At 39.5% G+C, this 12,155-nt stretch overlaps 1 protein-coding gene across 2 annotated transcripts; it reads right to left on the reverse strand.

The window, feature by feature from the left end:
- Nucleotides 1–1,879: 1,879 nt before the first annotated feature.
- On the reverse strand, nt 1,880–8,587 carry LOC141794947 (barrier-to-autointegration factor B-like). Of its 2 annotated transcripts, none has more exons than XM_074675617.1 (4): nt 8,452–8,587; nt 8,233–8,297; nt 6,694–6,820; nt 1,880–2,261 (listed from the first exon to the last, which is right to left on the reverse strand). In XM_074675617.1, exons 3-4 carry the CDS (start codon nt 6,817–6,819, stop codon nt 2,115–2,117), a joined length of 273 nt encoding a protein of 90 aa, XP_074531718.1. In that variant the 5' UTR covers nt 6,820; nt 8,233–8,297; nt 8,452–8,587; the 3' UTR covers nt 1,880–2,114. The 2 variants fall into 2 exon arrangements, with proteins under 2 accessions (XP_074531718.1, XP_074531717.1); XM_074675616.1 differs by having other exon boundaries at nt 6,694–6,823.
- Between the last annotated feature and the right edge of the window lie 3,568 nt (nt 8,588–12,155).

The raw sequence follows: 12,155 nt of genomic DNA on the forward strand, positions 1-12,155 counted from the left end.
TAGCCATCAGAAGATGGGTACACTGTGCTCATAAAGGGATGGACATGGTCAGCAACAATACTCAGGTAGGCTGTGGACTTTAAACCATGCTCAGTTGGTACTAAGGGGCCCAAAGTGAGCCAAGAAAATATCCCCCACACGATTACAGCAGCAGCAGCAGCCTGAACCGTTGATACAAGGCAGGATGGATCCATGCTTTCATGTTGTTGAGGCCAAATTCTGACCCTACCATCTGAATGTGGAGCAGAAATCCAGACTCATCAGACCAGGCAACGTTTTTCCAATCTTCTATTGTCCAGTTTTGGTGTTGCTGTGTGTTGCCTTTCTATCAGCTCCAACCAGTCTGTCCATTCTCCTCTGTCCTCTGGCATCAACAAGGCATTTTGGCCCACAGAACTGCTGCTCACTGGATATTTTCTGTTTTGTTTTCTTTTTCTCATCAAATTTATTTTAACTTTAACTTCCCACCAACCAGACCAACAACACCATGTGATCCATCTCTTCTTCATTGTTTGTCGTCAGCCTGGCTTTACTAGGCCGCTTGCTACGATCGGAGGGGGTTAACATTCTTTCTTTACATGAGTCATCATAAGTAACATGCTGAAGTCATAGACTGTATAATAAATGGATGTAGTCTTTGTGACGTCCCCCATCTGTTTCTGAACCAGAGTTCTTGGGTGCATCATCAACAGAGGCCATGATGGGAATGGGGCAGGCTCAAGGCCTCCACATCAACAGCTGTAGGGCGCCCTCCTGTCAATCGACTGAGCTGTGCCTCTGATTGGGAGAACGTCTTCTTCTTCTTCTTTTTATTTTGAATATGAGCAAATATTTAAACAAAACAAATTCAATACATTAACAAAAGTAAACCGACAAAATAAAACCAACAACCAAGAAGCCAAATAAAACTGTCGTTTGCGTGTTCAAAAAGGAGTGAGAGGAAGTCGAAACTTAACTAGTCACTAGTCACCATACAGGAGTAATGAATAATTTAAGTTATACACTTCCAAATAATAAAAAAATAATAAAACTAATCACTACGTAAGCAAAAATACACTAAATACGAATAAGATTAAAAAAATGGTAATAAAAAGAAGACGAGAAGAAAAGAAACAAAAAAAATACTGTGTCACCCTTTGGTAACATTTATACAATCAATTCCTTTTATCTTTTAAGAATCATGTTTTCATGTTTATGTTTGTGATATCCAAACTGCTTAGTTGTAAAAAAGAAAAAAATTCACCCCATAGTGTGGGTCATTACAGAAATTCACTATTTGAGCAAAGCAGGGTTTTTTTTTTTTTTTTCAAGGATGGGGAGAGGGAGCAGGTCGCTGTCCCACTCCAGTTTTGCTTTGCCTCAGTCCCAACCCTACTGACTTACTTGAAATGACATATTCAACTTCAGTTTCAACCATGCTTCATTCAACCATACAATCTTTGTTCTACTCAATCTCAATTTCAGTACAGCATGATGTGGTTACATTCATTATGTTCTCATTCAGAGACACAGACCAGGAAGCAGAGAGAGAATCAGACAGAGATGGAGCTGACCGCTTGCCACCACATTCTGAACCTGTTCAGTTACACCAACATAAACGACACTGTGAGGTGGTGTCTGTTCATTCATTCAGTAACTTTATTTTATATCAAACCAGTTAATCCCAGTTCCCTGTAAAAATTACTGTAACACTAACAAGTTAAGTTGATGATGAATTGATATCCTGGCTTAGTTATCTTCCTTTCCACACCCAAACTCTCACTCTGGCACATGAACACCATGAAGGCAAAGTGGAGGCCTCATTAAGTGATGCTGAAACAACCGCTGGGCTCAAAGAGGCTGTGTAAGAATGAAGCTGTAACACAAAGCTGTTTGGACGTAAAGCTTTTATTAGTGTTAACTTTTACCAATGAAAACAGCTGACGATGAACAGGTAAACAGACACCTTACAGAGAGCTGTGACATCACAGCAACCCAACAGGTAGGAGGTGGATGGTTCACCTCAAAGCTTTTTAACAGCAGCAGCCACGAGACAGGTCTCAGCTTCAGGAGCAGAACGGTGGAAGAACGAGAAGAACGAGAGGCGGCGGGGGCTGAGGCGAGGAGGCGGCGTGTCAGAGGAAGGCGTCACACCACTCCCTTAAGCACTGAGCACAGGATTCAGCCTGACGGGAGTTGGCACCTGTCGCGTCTTTTAGCCAATCAGTGAACATCTCAGTGTCTTTCCTTAAGAGCAGGAACTGACCCAGGACTACGTAGGCCTGAAACACACAGAATAGAGACATTTAGCACAAAAACAAAACATGACATGACAATAAATACACAGAATACTCTAGGAGTGAGTATTGGCAAATACCTAACGATAGGCTACGCAACACGATACTTGGGTCACGATACAATAATAACACAATATCACAATATTGTGATATATTGTGATATTCTACAAAGCTAACTATTTTATTGAAAGCATTTTTTCTATTTTGTTGTGCTTGAAATAAAGAAAGTCAGATGCAGTGTTTCATAAACACAATTAACTTGAAAACATAAAGTGTGACAAGTTTGTCACTTAAACTACAGTGACATTAACCTAATGCTGAAGAGAAATTATTGGGTGAAAGTCGTGGTCAGATGGTGAAACTGATAAGTGCCACTTGGTGTAACCAAAGTTACTCATAAAAAAATCTAATACTGTACAAAACATGACTGTGATTATCATTTTATCAGTCTACTACACTGTAAAAAAAAAAAAAAAAAACTAAAAATGATTTTAAACTAACTGACCCTAGAATAGAGAGAAAACAATGATGGGGCATCAAAACCCCAAATATTTTGAGATTATTTTTTATTATACTTATATTATAATTTACCTAAAATATGAATTTTAATTTGAAAAAAATTGAAAGTAAAAGTTGAAATATTTATATTTTTCACACCTCTAGAACGACACCAAAACAAACAGGAAGAAATAAAATATAGGGAACTATAAATTCTAGTATAAAATAAATTGTATATATTGCATAATTTTATCACAGAGTATATACCCATTAAATAATCAATAAGGGTTGTATTTAAGTGTTTTTAATCAAAGTGCTTAACAAAGATGCAAAGCCTAAAAAATGAATCCACCATATCGAAATTCCCAAAAACAAAACATGCCACAAGACAGGACATCTTCCTCAGGAGTCATACACATTAGTAAACAGAGGGTTTCAACACCTCAAGCGTTCATGTCTTTCTGATATCAAAAGGGAGACTCTTCCATAGACTGTGCACAAACGAAAAAACTCCAGTTTCATATTTCTGACCCCAAGAATACTCAGAAGATCAGAACAAAGTGCCCAAGCAGACGCATGGCTTCACAGGTCAGTCAGGTATGAGAGTAAGTACTGGCAGCCAATAAAGAGATGAGAGCAAAAAGGGGAAATGACTGGTGTGTGTGTGTGTGTGTGTGTGTGTGTGTGTGTGTGTGTGTGTGTGTGTGTGTGTGTGTGTGTGTGTGTGTGTGTGTGTGTGAGAGAGAGAGCTGGTCAGAGAAGCAGCTGCTGCACTCCAAGCAGACTCCCAAACACTGAAGCTGTGTCCCAATTCAGGGGCTGCAGCCTACGGAGGCTGGATTTGAAGACCGATTACGTCACAGCGGTGCGTCGGAGGCTGTCCCAATACGGAGGCTCCTCCAAATGCGGCCGACGAATCCGGACGAATCCGTCCTCCGTTTCGGGGGCCGCGAAGGACGGGTTCGGTGAATCCTTCATAGCCTCACATATCCCAAGATTCATTGCGTATGAATGCCGAACATGATGGACACGGCCGAACTCCAAAAGGAGTCCTGTTTTATCCAGATATGAAGGATTTCTGGCAACAACTATGTGATTGTGTTTCTAAAACGTGAAAGAATATTTTGTTTCTCTGTGTAAGAAAATGTGTTGTTTGGGCTCTTTTCAAGTGATATACTGAGGAAAAAGAGTTCTTTATGAATCTTCTCATTATTATATAAAAATATGTCCATAAATGTAAATTCTCTTGGGAAAAAAACTTACTTGGAGGTTTTTTTTTTTTAATTTATGTATTTTTTTTACAGGGAATTCACAAAAGACATTAAATCATTTCAGCAGCTTTTATTTTATATTTATTTATTTATCATCACCCCAGCACTTGATCAAATGTTGAAAATGTCCTTTGTTGCCTTACTCTCATGTAAATGGTAGATCTATACTCTATCAATAGGGATAATGATTATACAAATGATGATAATAATAAAAATGATGATAATGATAATGATAATAATAAAAACAACGCAAAGTAATAAAAAGATAGTAAAAATAATCCTGTTTAAATGTGAGGTTTTGGTTTTCGTGTGTTTAAAAGTAATGTAAGCCTGACAGGTGAGGGCGGTGCTGTGTGACGTCGAGGGTGACAAACAGGAAATGCTTCGTAGACCAGACCGTCTCAATTCAGTTCGGCCTTTGTGGTCTACGCAGGCTATAAAGGCTGGGTCCTCCGAAGGCTACAGCCTCTGAAGGCTGCAGCCCCTGAATTGGGACACAGCTAGAATCTCTTCTCAGGCAGCCATGACAGAGGGACATCACAACAGTCCCGTCTAGGTGAAACAGGGTGAGACACTCGGCATCATCTGGGTAGAGCTAATCTTGGGGGTGTTGTGAGGTGTGAAATTGATGCTCTTGTCACCTCTGTTATAGCCAAGTATTGAAAATCACAGCTCAACCCTTCGATCTCTGCAATGAATGACAAGATCATTCAGTGATGGAGCGAAGTTGTGCAGCAGGAAGTTTGAGGACAACCAGCCTCCAACACCAGCCAAACAGGCAGTGCACTGATGAAAGACAGACACTTTCCCATCTGCAGCCTCACCATCATTATCATCATCATCATCACATCACCACCATTATCATCATGCCTTGAGGAGATAAAGGCATGGATGACAAACAACCTCCTGCAGTTAAATAGCTCAAAAGGTCTAGTCTTCCTCCATAACCCACATTATCTTCTCTGGTCACATCATCTACTAGGGAAAGACGGATTATCGGCCAGGCCGATTATCGGGGCCAATATTTGGCATTTTGAGGCATATCAGCATCAGCCTTTTTTTTTTATTCAAGGGCTGATAAAAAACAAATTTAAAACTGGGTTGTTGCGGCTCTGATGCAGCCGCTTCGCTGTCTGCAGTCACTACTCAGTCCCCAGCACTGTCCCACCCACAGTACCATCTGATTGGTTACAAGCAGAGCCATGGCTTGAGTAACAGCCAATCAGCAGTGCAGTTATTTCAGTTATTTCAGTTACATTGAATTTTTGAAAAACTTTATTTACTGTAGAAAACTTAAGCTATTTAGTTTTTTATGTTTTGATTTAACTTTATACAATTTGCTGCTAAGCCTGGGAGCTGTTTGATAAACTCATGCTTAAAGGCATTTGAATGAAGTTAAGCGTTAAAGTTTCCATCATTCAAAATTTTGGCACCAATATTTTCACTTTGACTGCAAATTAATATCGGCTTCAAATATCGGTTATCAGCCTTCTTGACTACAAATAACCAATATCGGTATCGGCCCCAAAAAATCCATATCAGTCTATCTCTATCATCTACCCCTGTCATCCACAGTCACCATCCTGGGCCTTCAACACCCACATTAAAGATATCCACAAGGCCTAAGGTCACTGCAAAACTCCGTCCCATGTTCAGTCTGTCAGATGCCAAAAAACTTGTCAACGCCTTTGTCTCCTCAAGGCTGGATTACTGCAACGCACTCCTCATCGGGATTCCTAGAAAGAGTCTTCAAAAACTTCAATACATCCAAAACAGTGCTGCTAGGATTCTGATGAGGGTGCAGAAGTATGACCTCATCACACCCATCCTTCACTCCCTCCACTGGCTTCTGGTCTCATTCAGAATTGAAAACAAAATGTACCTGTTAACACATCACTGCATCCACAGAAACTTACACCAAGGAACTCCTCCCATCACAAACCACAAAGTAAATATGCACCATGCCTTCACTCTGGTAACAACTACCCCCTTCAGAGGACTAAGCTCGGTACCACTGAAGAGCGGGCCTTCAGCTCAGCTGCTCCTCACCTATGGAATACCCCCCCTGACCACCTGAGGGCTCCACAAACACCAGACTCCTTTGAGAAGGGCCGTAAAACCTTTCCTTTTTAAAAAAAGCTATCCTTGAAAGATTTTATTTTCTTTTTAATCCTATTTTAACCCGTAGCACTTTGAGATCCTTTGATGAAAAGTGCTTTACAAATAGAATGTATTATTATTATCTTAAATATAACTGTAATTCATCAGCAGAGCAGTGGAAACTGATCCACTCCATCACATCACTGTGATGTGCTGAAAAAGCTCACAAGCTTCTGTAGCTCACACCGACGTCAGCATCATCTTCTGCAAGTTTCATCTTTAGTCCAAAAGTGCTCACATACAGCAGTTTCAGCATCCTGCTTGCAAAGATTGCTCTCTTTCTGTGAAGTGCAGGACCAGAGTAGTCGACCACAGTTTGCATCTTTTGTACATCTGACAGTTTCCGCCTACCATGAGAGGGCACAGTTTGCCGTGTAAACGCAAACGGGAACAGGCTTAACCGTGCCAAACCAAACTGAACCAAACCGGAATGCTTGGTGGAAACTGTTTTAAAACTCAGGAGTGGTCCCCTTGAATGTGTTTTGCACCTTGTTGAAGCCCTGAACCTCCAGCCTCCTCCCCAGCGTCTCTCCGATCCCTGACAGACACGTCACAGATTTGTCTCCCATCGGCTCGCCGACAAAATCCCGATGTTTCTGAGATGTAGTTGACATCCTGCTGGAAGAGAGACAGAGCCAAACCTAAATTCAGGACCTAATGTTGATTCTACTGAACATTTCATTACTTGTTAAATGCTGCAAATACTCTTCTTGTCTCTACTTGATGTTGGACCTCTGGTATTAATACACAATACTGTCTAGATATACAGATAGATATAATGTTTGTTGTGAAATGGCCCAAAAAAAAAAAAAGAAGATTGATGATTAAAGAATAATGTGTGCTACACTTGGGTCAGTGTTATTAATACAAACCTATACTGCCCTTCAAAGTGCAGCAACTACACATTTGGTCAAAATTGAGTTAAGACTAGAAATCTACTTTGTGACATCCTTTTCACCATCTGACAAAGAAAAAATGAGAAGTAAATAAGTCAAATGAAAGGTTTTTGCACAGTTTCTTCAGAAGTACACCACATTGTTACTATTCAATGCCAAAACACTAACTGCATTGCTGCTCACTGACTTTGAGAGAAACACGATGGTGGTTATGGAGATGTTAAAGATCCTTATGATCATGACAAATGGACTAGAACACAACTAAATTCAAACTTAGTCTATGTCTTTGTCTCATTTCCAATAAAGGGCTTCTTGTTAAACTAAAAGCTAGCTCCTGACATGTCCATATAAATACCTTTTTTTTTTTTTTTTTGTAAAACCTAAGACCTGACTTGCTTGTAATGAGTAAAATAATCTGCCATTTGGGTCAGAGAAATTTACTCATTGTGTTTCTTGAAATATGGGTTGAGGTTTAATTAATTTTGTTCTTATTTCAAAAACTATCAAATCACGTTATGTTTGTTATTGGATCAAATGTCATGAAGTAAGACTTGCCAGGTGGATGTGGCTTATCGTAAACCCAGTGAGACATTTTGGTCCAGGAATAAGGCAGACTCTTGCTTACATGTATACCATTGTGTATCAAAGAAATTTCTTAACAAGACATCACAGTGCAATAAAAGAGGCAATGTGGCTAAGAATGTTGCTAAAGGTGTTTTAAACCATTTAAACAGATACTGCACTTACAGTTAAGTGCAGTTAGTACATTTTCAGGGTCATAGGTCACATTATAGTTATGTTCTTGTCCATAAAGAAGTCTCTAGGGAAAGAAAAGAAACGAGGACCTCTTTCTCAGTTTTGCTGTAGTTTGCTGTTAGTCTGCATTTTGACTTGTAGGGCAATAATCAGAACACCTGGTATTAATCCATCTTTTTACCACTATAGAACAAGCTAACATCTCGAGATTACTGAATACATTAATTTAGACCAGGGTTATACTGGTATCCATATATTATTTGTACAATCATGCAGAGTCTCACAGTACAACCAGTCTAACCAGTGTCACCAGCTGCTCTGGAGGAACCAGACTGCAGGCTTAAACTGGACTCTGGGACCTCAGTCGGTTCTTACCTTCTGTTCTTGACCTGCCAAAAGTGGATTGGTTTTAAAGGACCTAGGTGAACTCAGACAGGTAACTGTTAAGAGACAAACAGTTCAAACTTTACCACGGCACACCAAAACAAGAGTTTAACTGTATAACGTGACCGCACAAAGATTTGGTAACTGATTCAGTGACAGCGTGAGACGTGTGCTCAGCAGAGTGAAGCGGGTCCGGACGGTTTGACTCACCTGAGCTCAGAACAAACACCAAACCTCACGAGGAACCCACAGACGAACTTTCTTTATTCTGGTTTAAAGGCGTTTTATTCTGAAACCCAGAAATACTAGCAGCTTTGACTGACGCTTTATCAGTGACGCAAAGACGCAGACGGTTCAAAGATGGTATAAAGTGAGATGGTTTACTCGGAAATAAAACGAATATCGCTTTTACAGTTGAATTGTGGGTTGTACTACTTCTCAAAGCAGAGATGACACTTGGGCTGTCTGTTGTTTTTTAATCCTCTTCTAAACTTCAGTCTATATCGGTTTCGACTGATTCTCTGCCTCCACACCACAATATCTGGATAACACAAAGAATCCAAACTTGAGGGCAGGTCCAGTTAAATGAGGCATTTATTCCAGTTTTTCATTTTTGAGTAATGAGACATGGATATAGTTAAAAACTAATGCAGATAGAGTTGAAACACTGAAACCAGAAATTGTTTATTCATTTGTGTTCACAGCACTTCACAGCTCCATCGCTGAATTGCACCTTGTTGAAGCCCTTATCCTTCAGCTTCTTCCCCAACGTCTCTACGATCCCTGCCAGAGACGTTACAGATTTGTCTCCCATTGGCTCGACGACAAAATCACGATGTTTCTGAGATGTGGATGACATCCTGCAGCAAATGAGGAAAAGAAAACACAATAGTCAGACATAATCAATTCAATCAATCAACAAGATGATTGATTTACTTCACATTCAGTTATTGGTTAGTTAGCCTGCCACCTGCCCCTCTTTTTCTTTTCACCCCTGCCCTGCAAAAACTCTGTGCTCACCACTGACCCCTAACATCAATATTTTATCATTACAGATGTCAATTTGAGACCCAAGTGTTACAATCAGCCAATTAGCATTCAAGTTCCTGTTTGTGGTACATAGCCCTTACTCCACCTTATTTATCAGTGCTGTATTCTCATGTCTGGACACAGCTGACTGTTTTCATCGCTGTTTGCCTGATCCTGCTCCAGGGTTCCTCCAGTAAAAGAAAGTTTGTCCTTGTCACTGAAACTTGCTAAATGCGGCAAATACTCCACTCGTCCCTTATCTTGACTTGATGTTGGGCCTCTCTACCTCTTTGGATCAGTGCCAGCGGCAGCACACACCCACTTCCTTTGGCCGTGACAACGCGAACACAATCACTAGCCCAGCAACCAGCTGTAGCGTCGCGTTTGACGTCGGAGAGCCTTGCCCTGACGTAGCATGTTAGCACAAGCTATGCATCACCTTGTTTAGGAAAAAGCTTTATCTGTTTGGAGTTCTGTTTCACTTTGGTTGTTTTCTTACTCTGTGTTAGGCCCACTATCATAGCCACTCAGGATAGCTTATTTCAGCTAGTATCAACATTCAAAGTCACTTGTGTACCTTGACATGCTGTGATTGACTGAGGTAACCACGCTTACTCTCTGCCAAAAAACATCCCAAAACAACCAAAACATCAACATACAGGCAGAGGAGGGGGTTGAGGCGGACACAGACACTGACACACATGTAAAGAGACCCCACAGAGTATAGAGGAGATGACTGAGCAGCGTTACTCCTGTAAAAATAGACTTTTCTTAATGAAGATCCTGCAGACCCCACCTTTAATGTAAGAAAAATAAATATTGTGTTATACTTGGGTCTGTGTCAGAAATTCAGATCAATACTGCACAAAAGCTACGAGTGTTGTAACGACACATTTGGTCAAAATTGAGTCAAGGCTAGAAATGTACTTTATGACACCCATTTTATTATCTAAAACATAGTTCCCTGTTTGGAATTTGTCCCACTTTTAAAAAAAAATGATGAAATTGTGTCAAATTTGCGGAAACTACAAAGTACAAAATTCAGACAAAACCAGGCCAAACCGTGGTAGGTGCTGTAACACTCTGGCTTTGTATGATTCTGCAGTTTGGATTGTTGCTTGCTTACTTGCATATTGTATTCCTCATAAGTAAACACATATTGCAATAAAAGAGGTAATGTGGGGTCAAAGGTCACATCATAGTGAAGGTTCTCGTCCATAAAAAAATCTCCAGGTAAAGAGAACAAATTAAACATTCACGCTGATCTATCAACAAGAGCTTAAAAGACATTTTGCTAAGATTAACTTTCTCTTAGCTTGACACATCTTGAGAAAATCAAAATTTCTATCTTAAATGAGGAGATGTGTGGACTTCTGATCACTAGAGAACAAGCTTAGGATAATTGTTGTATTTACATTTCGTTTGCATCATCAGGCTGCAGAGCCTTAACAGGAAACCAGTCTAACCAGCCTCAGCAGCAGTTTCAAACTGGACGCTGCTGGGTCCTTGTTCAGTTCTTACCTTCTGGACTGGTCCTGCCAAAGATGGGCTGGTTGTGAAGGATCAGGTGGACTTGGCGGTAACTGTTAAGAGACAAATGAGTTCAAACTTTACCACAGCACACCAGAACAGGAGTTAAACTGCATAATGTGACTGTACAAAGACTTGGTAACTCATTCAGTGACAGCCTGAGATGTGTCCTCAGCAGAATGAAGCAGACTGAAGAAGCACTGGACGTTCTGACTCACCTGAGTTTAGAAAACAAAACACACCAGCCTCCACAAGGAATCCACAGAGGAACGTCTGTGTTGTCTGTAATATCTGTGTGGGGAGGTTTTCATTCTGAAACTGGAGCTTTATCATCAGGGAACAATGACGTGGTTCAAAGATGGCTTTAAGTTTAGATGGTTCACTCAGAAATGAAACAACCATCACAAGTTCATTTCAAATGTGTTTCCTTTCTTTCTTTCTTTCTTTCTTTCTTTCTTTCTTTCTTTGTGTATATTTTATTGTATTGTATTGTTTTTTTTAATCTTTCACAGTAGTGAGGTTTATGAAGTGCAGCTAATGGAAATTTAATTTATCTTTAATTGAATTGATTAATTAATGAATTTATTCTTTTTCGGGGATGTATCTTGACATTTTAGTGTTTTAACTCCGACTTGAGAAGGGTCGTGCTGTTACACAGTTATTCATTTGCAAAAACATCATCAGAAGGAGCGTCATATATATATATATATATATATATATATATATATATATATATATATATATATATATATATATATATATATATATATATATATATATATATAAGCACCAAACAAATTAAGGGAGAGATTTCAGGGTGCTGTTTTTATGAATATAAACTTTGGAAAGTCATAGAGTTATTTTATAGAAGAAGTCATTACATTTGTTTTGTATCATGGTGCCAAAAGAAATAAGTTAATAGATAGTTTTGAGGGACTCCAATGAATTTTATAAAGTAAACACCTTATTTATGGCAAGAAGTGACGAGATATACTGTTTTCTTTTCACATCACTTAATTTCTATCTCGAAGACTGCCTAACGTCAGTGTCATTGTATTATAGTCAGGGATGGGCATTAATGAAATTTTATTGATACCAATGCCATCATTGATTCCTCTTATTAATTCCATTCTTTATCTATTTCCTTATCAATTCCTCCTGTGTGTTCCTTCTTTGTAAAAAAAAAAAACGTAGGCTCTGCAGGTTTTCTTTGTCACAAACAAATTTTTATCGAGTTCAATAAATGTTTTAACCCTGGACTGTAGAACAGATTAACGTAGTCTCAGTGACATCACCCATTTTTTTCTGAACAGAGTAATGAAGCCAATCGTGGTAAGGGCCATGTTGGAAATGCT

Source organism: Halichoeres trimaculatus, unplaced genomic scaffold (genome assembly GCF_033239565.1).
Source record: "Halichoeres trimaculatus isolate MK-OKI-2021-1 unplaced genomic scaffold, fHalTri1.1 fHalTri1_scaffold_8, whole genome shotgun sequence".
Taxonomy (NCBI): domain Eukaryota; kingdom Metazoa; phylum Chordata; class Actinopteri; order Labriformes; family Labridae; genus Halichoeres; species Halichoeres trimaculatus.